This window comes from Choloepus didactylus, chromosome 2, assembly GCF_015220235.1.
Source record: "Choloepus didactylus isolate mChoDid1 chromosome 2, mChoDid1.pri, whole genome shotgun sequence".
Taxonomy (NCBI): domain Eukaryota; kingdom Metazoa; phylum Chordata; class Mammalia; order Pilosa; family Megalonychidae; genus Choloepus; species Choloepus didactylus.
This window is the reverse complement of record NC_051308.1, coordinates 228,286,863-228,303,072: the sequence shown is the minus strand read 5'-3', so window position 1 is coordinate 228,303,072 and position 16,210 is coordinate 228,286,863. Positions and strand designations below refer to the sequence as shown.

The following is a 16,210-nucleotide window of genomic DNA, read 5'->3' as shown; positions in this document are numbered from 1 at the left end:
CTCACAGCCTTGCCCAGCTCTCCGTGTCACTGGGAGTCACTCACCAGGGATGGAGCCAGAGCTGGAGCTGGAGGCCTCGATGGTGACCAGGACGGAGGCCTCCAGGGGCCCTGAGCCGAGGACCACGCGGCACACGTACTCGCCCGAGTCAGCGGGGGACACCTGGTGCAGCCGCAGCAGTGAGCCATGGGCCTGAGCAAGAGGCGGGTGGGTTGGGAGGGGCCCGTGCAGCCTGAGCCAACCCCCCCCAGCAGGCTGGCCTGGGGGGCTGCTGTACCTGGTGCCGGGCAGGGAGGCTGCCCCCACGCCTGTACCACATGACCTGGGTGTGGGCCTGCCCGGGCACCACGCAGTTCAGGTCCAGCGTCTGCCCTTCGGCCACGTGCGAGGAGGAGGACTCGATGCGGATGGGCTGGGGGGTGCCTGGAGCAGGGGCTCCACCGGGGACTGAGGCACAGAGGGGCAGCTCAGAGGCCTGGGGCAGGGGCCCTGGATATGAGCAGGCCCCAGCTTGGGAGGGCAGATAGGAGGCCTTTCCAGGGCTGGGGCCACACTCTTCTGCCTCAGCAAGGCCAGCCAGGCCCCTTCTCACCTCTCCCACCTCCAACCTGCAGCAAGAGGTCCAGATGCCCACCCATGACTTTATGCTCTGGGACAGGCTGCTCTAGTCTGCAGGAAACTGGAGACCTTTAGTGCCGAGGCTGGGCCCAAGTTGGCAGACGATGATGAGAACTCCCTTCTACAGAACGCTTACCACGTGCTCAGCCAGTGCTCCACTGACACCCTTGCATTTAAACCGCCCTATTACCTAGCAGGTGGGCACCACTGTCCACATTTCACAGATGGGAAAAGCGAGGCCCAGAAAGGCAAAATAACTTGTTCAGGTCATAAGGGGCAAAACCAGAATTTGAACTCAGGTCAGTTTGACTCCCTACTCCAGCGGTCAACCCTGACACTGCACTGCTTCATGAAAAATTCTAAGCTAGTATCATTCTTCGTGGGTCCCCAGGTAAGCCGATCAACCTTAACCCATTCCCCAGACCCCATCTCCCCGGGGGTCACAGCCAGCCTGGAAGGCCCTGTCTGGTCCTAATGCCCTTGAAGAGCCGTGGGCCCCGGCCCTGGAGCAGTGCGGAGATCCTAGGGCTTGTTCCCTGCCCAGCCCCACCTGGAACCTCACCTGGGATGTAGCCGGGGCCTGAGTGGGTGCCATGGAGGACAGAGATGGTGATGGAGGCCTCCTTGGGGCCCGACTCACTCTCCACTCGGCACACATATTCACCAGAATCAGCTGGCGAAACATGAGATAGCCGCAGCCGGGAGCCGTGGACCTGGCCAGGCAGGGGCAGAAGTATGTGAGTAAGGGCAAAGCTGTGGTCGCTGCATCCACCCAGGCCTCAGTGATTCATTCATCAAACGTCACCAGCCTCCGCTCCAAGCCACCCCGCGCCATCAGCTGGGGATGGAGGAAAATAAGCCCTGCACAGGACCAGCCCTGGCCAGAGCCCCTCCACCTCCACCAGGAACCCCGTTCCAGGCTCGGGGAACTTCATACCTGGGCGTGGGGGGGCAGGCTGCCCCCTCGCTTGTACCACGTGACCTGGGCGTCGGCCTGCCCGGCTACCACACAGCTGAGGTCAAGTGTCTGCCCTTCACTCACAGATGGTGATGAGGACTCAATCCTGATGGGCGGAGGGCTGGCACCTGAGGCTGGGGGCCGCAGGAGGTGTAAGGAGGCTTCGGGGGAGTTGGACTTGCCTTCCCCACTCCCTCAGCCCCCTGAGGCCCCGCACCTGGAAGGACGACCACCTGGATGCGGGCCTGTGAGGTGCCTGCAGGGCTGGTGGCCACACACAGGTAGAAGCCGGCGTCGTCAGTCGTGATGGCTGGGATGAGCAGCGTGGCGATGTCAGTGCGCTCTGAACGGGCCTGGCAGGCAGAAGTCAGCCACGGGGGAGGGGTCAGCCACGGGAGAGGGGAGAGCCACGGGAGAGGGGAGAGCCACGGGAGAGGGGTCAGCCACGGGAGAGGGGAGAGCCACGGGAGAGGGGACAGCCACGGGAGAGGGGAGAGCCACGGGAGAGGGGACAGCCACGGGAGAGGGTCAGCCACGGGAGAGGGGACAGCCACGGGAGAGGGGACAGCCATGGGAGAGGGTCAGCCACGGGAGAGGGGTCAGCCACGGGAGAGGGGTCAGCCACTGGAGAGGGGTCAGCAACGGGAGAGGGGTCAGCCACGGGAGAGGGTCAGCCACGGGAGAGGGGACAGCCACGGGAGAGGGGTCAGCCACGGGAGAGGGGAGAGCCACGGGAGAGGGGTCAGCCACGGGAGAGGGGACAGCCACGGGAGAGGGGTCAGCCACGGGAGAGGGGTCAGCCACGGGAGAGGGGACAGCCATGGCAGAGGGTCAGCCATGGAAGGAGGCCAAGAGTCAGCCAAGGGAGAGGACGAAAGTAGTTATGGGAGAAGACCAAGAGTCTGGCAAGAGCTGGGTGTGGGGAGGGAGCCCCCAAAACAGAGGAAGGTACAGAGTCAATATTAGTGCTCAGTAGTGCACCAAGGAGGTCAGAGCCAGGCAAAGCAAGGGGTGGACAGTGGCCACCTGCCAGGATGCAGATAGTATGAGCAGGCTGCTACCTCGGAAATGAGGGGAGCCAGTAAAGGAGGAAATGGGATAGGAAGCAGGGGCAAGAGGGGCAGGCAGCAAGTGCCAGGACTGCTGAGACTGCGGATCCAGGGGGCTGCATCTCCTCACCTGTGGGGGGAGGCTGCCCCCTTCCTTCCTCCAGGTGATGGTGGCACTGGGCGTCCCTGCTGCCCTGCAGTACAGCCTGACGGTGCGGCCTTCATGCACCTGGGTCCTCTCTGGACTCACCTGGACCCTGGGCCCGCTGCCCCCTGCAGACAGAGCCCTGTGAGTGCAGCCCTCCCCGGGGCCACCCGCCAGCTCCCACCCCCACCCCTGGCCCTAACCCCTCACCGTGCACGTGGAGCACGGCCCTGGCCACTTGCTGCCCGGCGCTGCTGTGGGCGCGGCACAGATACTGAGCCTGATCCGAGGGCTCCACGGCTGGCAGGCGCAGGATGCCACCCTGGATCTGTGCCTTCTGTGGGAGCTGGCCACCAGGGCCCCCTGATGTGGAGAAGTGGGGTCGGCACCCAAGGGTTGTGGACCCCACCGCTGAGAGCCTGGTCCCTGCCCTCCCCCAGAGGAGACAGGCCCTGAAGGCCATGCCCGCCCTGGCCCCACCTGTCCACTCGAGGGTGGGCGTGGGGTTCCCTGTGGCGCTGCAGCGGAACTCGGCCAGCTGCCCAGGCTGCACTGTGAGCTGCGGCGGGTGGATGGAGACCACTGGGGCGGACAGGGCACCCGAGGCTGACAGTAGAGGAGAAAGGAGACACGGTCAGGGTGAGGAGTGTTATCTGACCCATGGCGACAGCTGCCTTGTGGATCTTTCTGCTGCCACTCATGCATCCCACAGCCATTTGTCCACAGAGCAGTCAGACGGAGATATTCAAACATCAATGGGATCTTGTCATTTCCCCATTTAGGACCTGTCTATAGTTCCCTATTGCTTGTAGGATAACATCCAAATACCCAACTATGGTCCACCACATCCTGCATACTCGTATCTGTTCATATTTCCCCCACTCAGTTCCAGCCACTGTGGCCTTGAGGTTCTTCAAATGCACAAACATGGTCCTGCCTCAGGGCCTTTGCATGTGCTGCTCCCTGTGCCAAGGACACTCTCTGCCAGTGCTTTACATGGCTGGACACCTTCTCCTCCTTCAGGTCTCAGCTCAGATATTCTCTCTCCCCAGAGAGGCCCTCCCTGACCATGCATCCAGAAAAGTCCAATAGCCCATCCTTCCCCCACCTCGGTTCTCTCTCTCTGTTTATTCCTGCCCTGCATGCATCACCATGAGTATTGAGTTTGAGCCCATGCTTTGATCCCATGCTTGTTGTCTTCCCATCTAGAACATATACTTCAGGAGGGCAGAGCTCCTGTGTGCCCTTCTCTCGCCATTTCTCGGAGCCCAGACCAGGACCCGGCATGCCACAGATGCTCAGGAACTCTCAGTTGAATGCAGAAACGGTGTGCTGGCCCTGGAGAAAGCCAGGTGGTGGGTGGGTCAGGGTCAGGGAGGGGGGCGTACCTTGCACGTGCAGCGTGGCTGTGCCCTGGTCCATGGCGAACATGTTGGAGCCGGTGCACACGTAGGTGCCCGCGTCGCTTGGCTGCACGTTGCGGATGGTGAGGATGCCGTTGAAGTCCATGGCGCGGGTGGGCAGCTTCCCGTTGTGCAGGCGGGTCCACACCAGCGTGTAAGCTGGAGACTGCAGGGCAAAGGGGGGTGGGGTTCATCGGTGGGCTCAGTGTCCCCCGAGGACAGACCCCTCTCGACCCCATTCCCCACCCGGCCCACCTTGCTCTTGGCCGTGCAGATGAAGGTGACGTCGGCCCCAGGGCGCACACTCTGGCTCCGCTGCTCCTCCACTGTCACCATGATGGGCTTGCTTGGAGCCTCTGCAGGGACAAGAGACCCCCACCCCACCCCAGTGAGCTGGGCGCTGGCCGGGCCTCTGTCCTGTAGCTAATTTCTCCCTCTCTATCATCCCCACTTGGGCTTCATTTCCTTCCTGGTCCAACTTAGAGCCCATTTCCACCCCTGCTCCCTCCCTCATGCCAGCGGGATGGGATCAGAGATCATGCCTTGAGTCTACTTGGCTCATGTTCATGATCACAGATGTCAAATGGGCTCTTCACAGGTCATCACAGTCTCATAGGTTTCACACCCGGTTCAAGTTTCTATCCTCCCAAACAACTGTTTCACGCCTCCTCGTATCTCCTCACACCTTGCAACTCACCTGCCTCACTTTGACAGCTAATGGCCAAGACTCACACTTGTTGAGAAAATAGAAACTACTGGTCAGGAATTTCCTGACCTTCCCAAATCCATCCACCTTCCCTCTCATTCCCTGAAGGATAAGACCCTTCTCTCACCCTACCCCCACCTTTCTATCTTCTGAGCACTGGATCACCTTCCCAAGGACTTTCTCTCTTAGCTCTTTCTCTCTCTCTCTCTCTTGTAACTTCAAAAAAATTGTGGTAAAATATACATAAAAAAATAATTTTAACCATTTTTAAGTGAACAATTCGGTGACATTAAGTATATTGACAATATTGTATAACTTTCACCGCTATCTATTTCTGGAACGTTTTCATCATCCCAAACTGAAACTCTTACCCGTTAAGCAATAACTCTCCATTTCTCCATCCCCCGACCCCTGGTAAAAACTACCCTGCTTTCTGTCTCTATGAATTTGCTTTTTCTATGTATTTCATATAGAAGAAATCATATACTATTTGTCCCTTTGTGTCTTGTTTATTTCACTCAACATGATGTCTTCAAGGTTGTTCCATGTTGTTGCATGTATCAGAACTTCATTCCTTTTTATGGCTGAATAATATTCCATTGTATAGATATACCACATTTATTCTATCCATTCACTGGTTGACTCATCTTGGATTGCTTCCGTCTTCTGGCAATTGTGAATAAAGCTACGATAAACACTGTCTTCCCTCTTGTTACATCAGCCCCTCCTCTCCCTCTCCCTGGAATCATTCTGCAACACTGATAAATGTGTTCTAGAATTTCCCATCTCTAAAAAATGCTTTCTTGACCCCTGGCACTCTCCCTCCTCCAGATACTGCCCCATTTCTTGGCCCCTTTCAGAGCCAAGATTTTTGAAAGAGTTGTCTACACTTGCGATCTACAATTCTTGCATTCCCAGCCATTCCTTGCCTCACTCCAATCTGGTTCTATCCTCACTCTCCATGAACAACCAGCTGGTCGAAGCATGGCCTCCAAGGGTTATTTCACTGCCCTACTTGCTCCTCAGGGCTCTGTCCTGGCCCGTCCTCTAGTCACACTCTCTCTTGGTGATCTTATCCTGCCCCGTGGCTTCATCTTAGGCCAGTAGCTCCCAAATTTGTTCCTCTGGCCCAGGCCTCTTCCCGGAGTCCCAGACTCACCTATCCAAAATGTCTGCCTCTCATATCCACCTGCATGTTCTCCCAAATATCTCAAACTTTAACAAGTCCCAAACCAAATTCATGATTCCCTGTGACTCATTTGGGGCTGTCGGTAGCTGTCCAGACCCCCACCCTGTCGCTCAGTGCGTGCCCGCCTGCCTGACCTCTAGCTACCAGCCCCTGCATTTCTTTGCACCAGGGCTTTCTCAGGCTGCTGGAGCCCACGTTGCCTACCCATGTGGTGGGACCGAAGTGCAAGGGAATGGATGCTTCTGGAACATGCGTAAATCAATGACTGTTAGGAGATGGTGTGCACGTACCCCAGCTCCCTGGACCTCAGGGTGGGGTAACTCTGAGGGTCATGTTTTCCACTGGCTCAGAGACTCCTCTGCTGGATTAAGCAACAACTGCCCAGGGTGGTAATTTGCTTGATAATATGCCCTTTCCTGGATGCCTTCCCTCCTTTCTCAAGTCCCTCATTGGCATTTCCTGGGGTCACCTCCCAAATAAACTATTAGTCTCAGGCTCTGCTTTCAGGGGAGCCCAAATGAAGACATCTTCCCACTGGAGCCTCCATCATCTCAGTAAATGGTTCCTCCACCCACCAGTTGCTGAAACCCAGGCCCAGGGCATCATCCTAGACTTTCTCCCTCACTGACCGCAATTGAGTCCTACCACTCCTGCCTCTAAAACTGGTCTTGAGCCCATCACTTACCTGCATCTCCATGGCCTGTGCCCTAGTCCAGGCAACACCATCCCTTCTTGGTACATGACTGCACTACCTGTCTGGTCTTCAGGTGCCCCAGGGATGGGGGGCAGGGACAGGGACTCACCAGTGACCAGCAGCTCTGCCCGGCTGGTGTTGGTATGCTGGTGATTCCGGCAGGTGCAAATATAAACCCCGGCATCTGAGGGCTGGACGCTGGGGAAGTGGAGCTCGGAGCCTGGTGGGAAGCGGATGGGAGCTGGTCAGAGCAGCACCCCCCTTCTCCACTTAGCCTGGTGTGCAAGGACAGGTGTCCAGCAGGGCAGGGACAGGCCTGTGCCTCCCCTCCCACTGGGGCGGCTCCTGGGGCTGGGGGGCCCAGAGCCGTGGGTACCTTGATGTCGCTGCTGGGTGCTGCTGGGCAAGGGCCGCCCATCCTCACGAGACCAGTAGAAGTAGTGGGGTGGGTTCCCACTGACCTGGCACCGCAGGGAGTGGGGGCCACCTTGGGGCACTACACTCCGAGCAGGGTGGACCTGGACCAGCAGTGGGTCTTGGTCTGGGGAGAGTGGGGGAGGACAGTTCAGGCAAGAGGCCCCAGCATGTGGCACTGCCTCCAATAGCTCTGCCCTCCCAAAGACTGGGGGGCCCTACTTTCAGCCCTGTCCCCCAGACCTGGTATCCCCCAAACACCAGAACTCCCCGACTCTCTGCCTTCCCTGCCCTGCCCCCCCACTCAGGGCCATGGTCCTACTTACTCTGTGGCAGGCACTGGCCCCCCCCGCACATTGGGGTTACCCACGTAACCCGGGGCACACCTGTAAGGAAGGACAGGGACCAGCTCTGTCAGGCCCCAAGGGACCCAGTGCCTCAAGGGGGCCTTGGGGAGCCAGAAGCTCAGCCTACTGTCCAGGGTGGGACAAAGAGGCTCAGAGCTCCAGAAGGCCGTCACAGGCCAAAGCGGCCCTCGGTGGGCTGAGAGAAGGAGAGTGCACGCAGGCAGCAGGCTGGGGAATGGGGGGCAGTGAGGGCTCTACTCGCCAGGGGGAGATTCACTCAACAGACATTTCATGGCCAAGCACCACGTGCCAGGCACTGTGCTAGATGCTGGCAATTCAACAGCGCACACGAAGTCTCTGCTCTTGTGGAACTAAAGACCTAGTTGAAAACCCAATATGGAAACTATGTAAAATAAGAGCAAGGGAAGTGTATGGGGGCTGCAAATGCAAAGAGGGGCCCCTAATCCAGCCCTGAGAATCAGGGAGGTTTCCCAGAGGATGGGACTTGTCAGCTACGATGCTCGCTCGGAACAGGCCATCCTTTCTTTCAGAGGACTCATCACGGTTTGGAATTATATATTTGCATGATTACTTTTTGTCTTGTCTCCCATCGCAGGTGGTGGGCTCCATGAGGGCCAGGACTGACTCTGCTTTTTCACTACTTTATCTACAACACCTTGGCACACTGCACACATACAGTGGATGCCCAATAAAAATGTGCTGAATAAGTGAATGAAGCTGAGTCTGGAGTGTTCCATGCAGAGGGAACAGCACATGCAAAGACTTGAACAACAAGAAGTTAAGAGGTCAAGCCCAGCTGGAATGTAGTGTTGGGAGTCAAAAGTGGGACGAGATGGACGAGTTGGGATGCCTGGCAAGACTGCCTAAGGAGCTTGGGCTTGTCCTGAGGGCAAAGGGGAGACCTTGGAAGGGTTTGGGCAGGAGAGGGACATGATCCTGGTTGAGACCTTCCTGGGCTCCCACCTGGGAGTCCACCATACGTGCCCACTCTCCTCACCCCTCCCATTTGCAAACTTACTGCTCACAGTACTGGCCGGTATAGCCGGGCTCACAGGCCGTGCAGCGGTACCCGTTGGCTCCCAGGCTCTCACAGGTGCGGGAGAACCTGGGGCAGGGGGAGGGGAGGTCAGGCCATGGGAAGCCCACCCTGCCCCTGTTCCCTCCACCTGTGCCCCGAAAGCCAGTGCCCTCCACCCGCCAGCGGAAGTTCTTTCTTGGGCCTTGGGCAAGGCCACCCACATGTTCTCTGGGTTGGTCAGTGGGCAGGCACAGGGCTGGCAGTCCTCTGGGGTCCCAGCTGTGGCATCTCCATAGTAGCCAGGGGCACACAGCTCGCAGAACTCCCCAACGGCATTGTGCTGGCATTGCTGCAGAGCAGAAGGATGTCAGCCATTCGCCATTTGGCAACATTTGCCAAAAGCCCTAAAAGGTTCTAATCCTTTGATCTAAAAATTCTATTTTTTGATCTTATCTTAGAGAAATAAACATGAAGGGCTCAAAGGTTTCACTACAAAGGATCTCATCTCAGTGGTGTTTATAAAAGCAAAATGCTGGAAAGAAAACTAAACAGTTAGGAATAGGGAACTGGACAAACTGAAAAAGTAGACACCCCAATAGCTTTCAAAAAGGCTGATGCCAATTGTATTTATGTATCTCACCCAAATACCTGTAATATCATAAAAATGTGTGGATTTTACATTCTACTCCAAGGAGATCCATGCTTGTTTTATTAACATAGCACATTCCTTGCTCCATGTTTAGCTTGGCCCTTGGCCACTCAAAATTCCAGGTATAAAAAGTACTTAAGGATAAGGAAAGATGTTCATGAACTAGTAAGTGGAAAAATTGGTCTATGCTTATATTCAAATGAAAAGTATATGTGTAAACATTTGACCAGAAAAGGAGCAGGATAGCTCTGTATTCTGATGTCGACAGTAAGTACCTCCAGAAGTAGAATGAAAGGTGATTTTTATTTCTTTTTGGTTTATTTCTATAGCCCCACTCCTCTACAGAGAACAGGTCACTTTGGTGATAAAAAATAACAGGAACCATCTTCTTTGTAAAAAGGATGTTATTTTATAGATCTGGTCACCCGATCACACCTGCAGCCCCTCCCTGACCAGGCCTGCTGGCTCTAGGCCTACCTGACCAAGCCCACCTCTCTCTTTGTCACACCTGGCCCTACCACCCACTGAGGCCCAGCCAAGGTGACCCTGTCCCCTGCCCCCTGCCCAGCTTGCATCTCACCGAGCAGGCTCCGGTCTCCGGGTGGCACAAGTCCGAGTGGCCATTGCATTCGCACAGCTCACAGTGGCCGAGGTACAGCCCACTCCCAGTGCGTGTGTAACCTGGGGCACAGTCCTGGGGGGCGGAGAGGAAGGTTAGTCTCCCACCCCAGTGGGGCTTACCCACAGCCAACGGAGCGAGAACCTCCAAACCCAGGCAGGAGCACTAACTGGGTGTTTCCATCTGGAGTCCCACTGGTTCCTGGAGGGAAACCCCAGGCCAGGCGCTGCAACCTGGTTCAGCTCCCCGACCCCAGGATCACCCCAAGAGCCCCCACCCATCTGCGTGCTCCACCTGCCAGGGCTAGGGTGGTGGACACCCACCCTGCCTGGCCTCTCTGACCACTCTGCTTTTAAGGAAATAACATTTCATCCTTTACTGGGCATCTTTCCCCATCTCTGGCCTTTTGTTTCTAAAAATTCTCCTACCAGGAAGGGTCTGTACTGAAAAGCTTAACCCCTTAATGGAAAAAGAGAGTTTAAGAGACTTTGATTTGGAATGAGCCCTTGAAGATGCTTACAATTATGTTCACATTCATTAAATAAAGCAAAGGAGGCAGCACAGACAAAACCAAGGATATTTTTATACATTCTAAATGAGTAATAATGGGTTCTGAATACAACTAATTTCTATTTGCTCCCCCTTAGCTGGAATCTCTCCAGGCCTTCTCTCCTAACATTTCAAAGGGATGTTTATAAATCTGTTTTGCTTTGCTGCAGAAAATGTGCACCACGGATTTTGTTTTCCCCAGGAGTGATCCTTCGGGATGTTTCAAATCGCATACCTTCAAGGGATGTGAAATCCATATATTTGGATTTGAAGTTCTCATGGTCACAGACGTATAACTGCATAGATAGGGATGTCCCACTGGGCGGGCTCCTGGGTGGGGAAGCCGGCTGTGCCCACACCTGGCCTCCTAGATGCCCACCTGGCACCTCAGCCCTACCCCCACCCTGCCATCCCTCCTTCCCCCCAGGGGTCCTCCTTTACTCAGTTGCTCATCAGACATACCCTGGTGCGAGCTGGGTGCTTGAGAATTCAGTGGTCACCCTGCTAGGTCCCAGGGACCTCCCTGTCCTTGTGGTGCTCAGGTCTCCAGCTGAGCCCCGCAGGTGCTCCCCAGTTCTCTCCTCTGCTCCACCCCCACTGCCCTTCCCTCCAGAGAGGACCCCTCCCTCCCTCTCCCCCTGGCCCCAGGCCCTGCCATCAGAGGAATTTTCCTGGAGCCCGGCTTGAATCACAGCACTGCCTTAGCATCTTCTCATCCCTCCTGGATGAAGCCTTGCCCAGGGCCTTACAAAGTGGGGCGCTCCCTGCTGCCTTCTGAGCTTTGGCTTGTTCTGTCCTCCTGCCTAGGGCCCTGCCCTACTCTGCCCACTTGAGGCTCTGCGCGGGGCTGGGGTCCTTCGTGTTGCTGTACTGTCTCCCTGTCCTGGGTGGGAACCCTGAGGGCACAGACCAGGTCTCATCCTCCAGAGGGTGTAGCTTGAGACAGTGCTGCCCAGTGATTAAGGACATAGGAGGCTTTGGGGTCAATGGGCCCTGGGTTCAAATTAGTTTCTGCCCCGTTAGCTGAATGTCCTTGGGTAAGTCACTCACCCCTTAGCACCTCTATTTCTTACATGTTAAAAGGGGACAATTACAGGAATCTCAGAGCTGTTGGGAGGGACGAATGAGACAATACAGAGAACAGGCAGTTAGAGCTGTGACAGTAGTCACCGGCCATGGAAATGCAGTTGGTCAGCTCCAACCCAGCTGGGCCAGAGAAGAGGCATCCGGGCCGACCACTCGCTCACCTGGCAGGACAAGCCGATGTAGCCCGGCGGACAGCGGCACTCCTCCACCTCGAGGGCCCGGGGTCCATCTGAGGGTCCGGGCTGGGCCACCTCCAGGCTGACGGCGCTGATGCTGGCCGCCAGCGGCACTGAGGAGAACGTGGCGCGGACCAGGAGCTCATCCAGGTCAGCCAGCGCCATCAGAAGGTGCTCGCGCGTGGCTGGCTGCCCATCGGACCGGCGCCAGAATTCCTGGGTGGGGGGGAAAGCAAGCCTGGGTGAGGGGTGCTGGGCTTTCTCTACCGCTCCTGCAGCTCCCCACTCCCCTTTTCCTGCCTTCCAGGCACCGACTGGGACGGTGAGGTGAGGAAGGGGGGTCCGAAGGGCAGGGGTGGCAGGGGTCAAACCCAGGCTCTGAATCAGGGAGGAGGGTGGGGTAGGGTCAGACAGGGTGCTGCCGGGTACCCCGCACCTCTCGGAAGACGATCTCGTAGCTCTGCCTCTCAGGGCCTCGTGGTGCCGGCTGGGTGGTCACCAGCATGATGTTGTTGCCCTGGGGGGGACACCATTGGGATTGGGAGGGGAACTGAGGGGCTCCCGGGGGGACAGTCGTGTCCTCCCACAGCCTGGCCTGTCCATCATACCCAGCCTCCCCTCTCTCCAGTCTCCCAAGCTCTGGGCCCAAAGGAGTGAGGCCCGGGCCCAACTCCCAGCCCAGGCTGGGCCAACGGAGTGCTGTGCCCCCAGCTCCCACCTTCCCCTCCTGCCCACCCGGCGCGGGGTCAGCTTCCTCACCGTGATCTGGATGTCAGGGTCGGACAGAGGGCTGCCCTGTGGCCCTGCCGTGTAGGAGAGGGTGTAGTGCAGCTTCCCGCCATAAGCCGCCACCTGCCAAGAGGCAAGCCCAGTGGTCCCAGCCTGCCTCTGCTGGGGTGTGCGTCCCCAAACAAGCAAGTGGGGCGGGTTCTCTTGAGGCCTTTTTGCACCTTACTGCCTCCCCCCATCAGAGGCAGGTGTGCCGAGGCTTGTGTGTGTTTAGGATACAGGACATCTCTCAGTCCTGCTACAGCTGCAGACATGGTGGTGATGCTAAACAGCCTTTTATCTTTCTTTTTTTTTTCCCCCTTGCAGGGGCGGGGGAGTTCCCCATTTCCTGATGGTCCAAGAAACAAGTTTCAAGTCCCTGGTTCATTTTAAGAATTTCCCATAAATGAGACAGGGTTAATGACAGCAACTATCGTGGGGGAGGTTGTGGAAGGTTCAGAAGTTCTCAATCATGGGGTGGAGGCTGAAGGTGGCCCCTCAGAGGCCTCACCTCTGGGCAGGGGGGTTTGCTTGCCTGGAATCCATCCCACACCCTGCCTTTATGAGAACAGCACCCTGGTTTCCTTTAAAGATTAATGACTCTTCCCCTCCATGCAGGCCATGTGGCCTGAGGGCCCTGCCCCTTCCTCTAGTGTGGGAACAGGAGCCTGGCCTGGCCATCTGTGGGTTCTAGCACTCTCCCTCCCTTCCTGGGCAGGGATGGACTTGTGATCCAGGTCTCCCAAGGGGACTGAATCTAGGCACTTCTGCTAGAAAACTCCCTTTTCTGGTCAGATTGTAAGCTCACAGCATGGAAAGCTGGAGAATGGCACTGATCCCAATAAAGCCCTAACAAGCCCCTGGATCCAGCCATGCCTGACCCCAGAATCCTTAAACTTTGTAGTTACATGAGCCAATGAGCTTTTTGTTGCTGACAAAACAGCCGGACTTGGGTTTTCTGTGGCTCAGGATGGACCGGAAGGGTCCTTAAGCTTGCTGCAAGCAGCTTTCACATGGACAGCCAAGGCCCCAGCTCTGCCGCACCAGACAGACTTTCCTTTTTCTCCTCTGCCACCCCCCGGGCAGATGTTCAGATCAATATCACCACTGCACCTACCCCACTTGTTCACTCATGTGTTCACCCAGTTGGTGAGCCTTTATTAAGTGCCTACTGACCACATGCCAGGCTCCGGGGGCCTCAGGGGTGTCCTCCACAAGCTCAGGGCATGGTGAGGAATTCAAAGGCATAACCCAAACACAAAGAAACAACTAGTTTCCTGTTTGCTTTGGATCTAGGAAGCTCAAAGCCATGTCCAGGGCCAACCTTCTAGCAAATTGCAGGTGTGTCCACAAAGTGGCTAAGGGAGCAGACTCTGCAGTGTGCAGGGGTCAGTTTTCAGCTCTGCTGTTTACTGCCTGGACAGCCTGGGGCAGGTCTTAACCTCTCCAAGCTCCACCTGGCTCACATAGAAATGGGAGTAAAACCAACACCGGCCTTGCAGGGTATCGTGTAGACTAAGTAACACCAGGTCATGTGAAATACAGCACTCCACGCGGTGCCGGGTGCACAGCTCAATGCTTGGTAACTCATCCCTGTCCCCAGCTTCACCTTTGGCTCTGGCTGATGTCTCCCACACACACACCCTTTGCCCTGACTGTCCTGCCTTGTCTCTGAATTCTATTTTATGGCATATCTTGCATTTTCTTAAGGGCCACTGTACATCATTTTGGGAACAAGATGGCGGTATTATCAATACTAATACTGATATTAATGTCGATGCTAATAATAATAATACTAATGGCGATGATGACAGTAATGATAATCAGACCATAGCTAGTGGGGGCCTCATGACAGCATACAGTAAGTGTTTAATTAATGCTTCTTGGATGAATGAATGAATGAATGAGTGCAGTTCCAAGAGTTGGGCCAGTGATCTGGGTACAGGGAGCCCAGACAGGAGGTGCTGGGGAAACCCTCCCAGGTGAGACAACCCCCCTGTCCGGGGCGAGCATCTGGCCAAAGGGTAAGAGCAGAACTGGGTTCAATCTCAGCTCCACCTTGACCTGAATGTGGGAGCCAGGGCAAGTCCGTTCTCCCTTCTGGGCCTTGGTCTACCCGTGTCCCCAGGGGCTTTGGCGAAGGATCTCTGATGTGTTAGGATTCTATGACACCCCAGTGCCACCACCAGCTCCCTGTTACCTTGTTCCCCAGGAAGGCCCGGGGCAGCTGCCAATAATAGAGGTTTTCAGGAAGCAGAGAGAAGCCTTCGTAGGAGAGAGAGAACTAGGACAGAAGGAGAGGTGGTGAGAGCTGAAGGGAGCAGGCGGGGGACCAGGAGGGCAGAGGAGGTCCTGAAGGGGTAGGGAGACGCTGGAGGGAGACCCCACGGCAGGACAGAGAGGGAGCCCCCACCCCCAGCACGCCGGCCTGGGCCTGTCTGGGCCTCTGGGTGTGGCCTGGGCTAGCGTCTCCTTGTGGATCCCAAGACGATTTACGTGACATACCAATTAATATTGTAAAAATGCAAATCTAGTGTAATTGAGCTGTTACACGATTGACTTAAAGGAAAAATTAAAGTAAACAATAGTCCAGGTAGGGTGTGGAAATGGCAGAAATTGTGTAGTTGCTTCAGAAATGACTAGAGTCTAGAGTGGGTGGGGACCCTCCGTGGGTATCCCAGCACATACCTGAGAGCCTGCTCGGGAAGACAGAGAAGCTGAGGAGGAGGGAAAAGGGGAGGAGGAAGAGGAAGAGGAGGAGGAGGAGAAGGGGGAAGGTGGAGCCACGGGCAGAGCAGCTGCAGGCTGGGAGTGGGGGGGAAGACCCAGGGGAGGGGGCTGGGGGTGGGCAGCAAAGCTGGAAAGGAGCTGCCAGATCTCGGCATCCATCCGCCTCTGGGCCTCGTCCACCTGGGGGGCCAGGAGAGGAAGGAACGAGGGAAGGAGTAGAGAGAAGATGGAAAGGACATGCATGAGGCCTTCCCCAGGCCATGCCCAGGCCCCGGTGCCCTCACCTCTGGGCTGTCCATCTATGACTGCCGATGCCTGACCCTCTGGCCCTACACCCACTGCCCCCTTGCTCCCCTGAGCCTGCGGGGTGTCCTGGGAGGAGGGGCCCAGCTGCCCAGGGGCCATGACTGATAGGGAGGAGCCCATTCAGATGGTGTGTCCAAGCAAGGGGCAGAGACAGCTCTGCCCAGATAAACTTGGAGCAACTAAGGCTGCCCCAGTGGCCTCTGTGGTGAGGGTGGGCGAGGCTCTTGCGCCAGACGGTCCACTCTTGCCTGTGGCACCAGCTTCTGCCATTTAGGGTCTGGGGGTGTTTCCCAAGGGCAACACCAGAGTGGACCAGGTATCGGGCTGGGGCCCGAACCGGCCTGAAGGGAAATGGCCCATGAGGGCCAGGGCTCCGGTCAAGGAACCTGCTCTGACTAAGCTCTCTGGGCTCCTCCTGGGGTCCCCCACAGAGCCTGGCCAGGCCAGGCCTTCCGTTACCTGTGACGCCCGCTGTGCCCGGCCCCTGCCCTCCGGGGGCCCCGGGATCCTCCCGGTTGCGGCAGCTGCCCACAACTGCGCCTCTGAGAGGGATGTGCGGTTCTGATGGGATGGAGGGCACAGGCCAGCTCAGACCTCCCATGGCCCTGGAGCTGGAGCCATGGGCAGTGTCCTCCACCCATGGATATGGTGGCCAGAGAGGCCCACGCTGACTGGGGACCAAGAAGCCTGATCCTCTTTCCAGACTGGCACATGAGAGTTAACCCCAGGCCGCTGAGGGCAGGGGGTAGGGGGCGGAAGGATGTG

General features: G+C 56.8%; 1 protein-coding gene across 1 annotated transcript in view; it reads right to left on the bottom strand.

Moving 5' to 3' along the window:
* Positions 1–16,210, bottom strand: part of HSPG2 (heparan sulfate proteoglycan 2) — a 99,015-nt gene that overhangs the window by 24,363 nt on the left and 58,442 nt on the right. Inside the window, 20 exon segments of the mRNA XM_037828248.1 lie at positions 45–192; positions 278–447; positions 1,181–1,331; positions 1,556–1,710; positions 1,794–1,929; positions 2,756–2,898; positions 2,981–3,133; positions 3,251–3,376; positions 4,159–4,339; positions 4,429–4,529; positions 6,872–6,982; positions 7,139–7,303; positions 7,503–7,524; positions 7,526–7,562; positions 8,563–8,649; positions 8,784–8,911; positions 9,792–9,905; positions 11,627–11,857; positions 12,078–12,158; positions 12,401–12,493. Of these exon segments, the coding sequence (XP_037684176.1) occupies positions 45–192; positions 278–447; positions 1,181–1,331; positions 1,556–1,710; positions 1,794–1,929; positions 2,756–2,898; positions 2,981–3,133; positions 3,251–3,376; positions 4,159–4,339; positions 4,429–4,529; positions 6,872–6,982; positions 7,139–7,303; positions 7,503–7,524; positions 7,526–7,562; positions 8,563–8,649; positions 8,784–8,911; positions 9,792–9,905; positions 11,627–11,857; positions 12,078–12,158; positions 12,401–12,493 (2,533 nt within the window).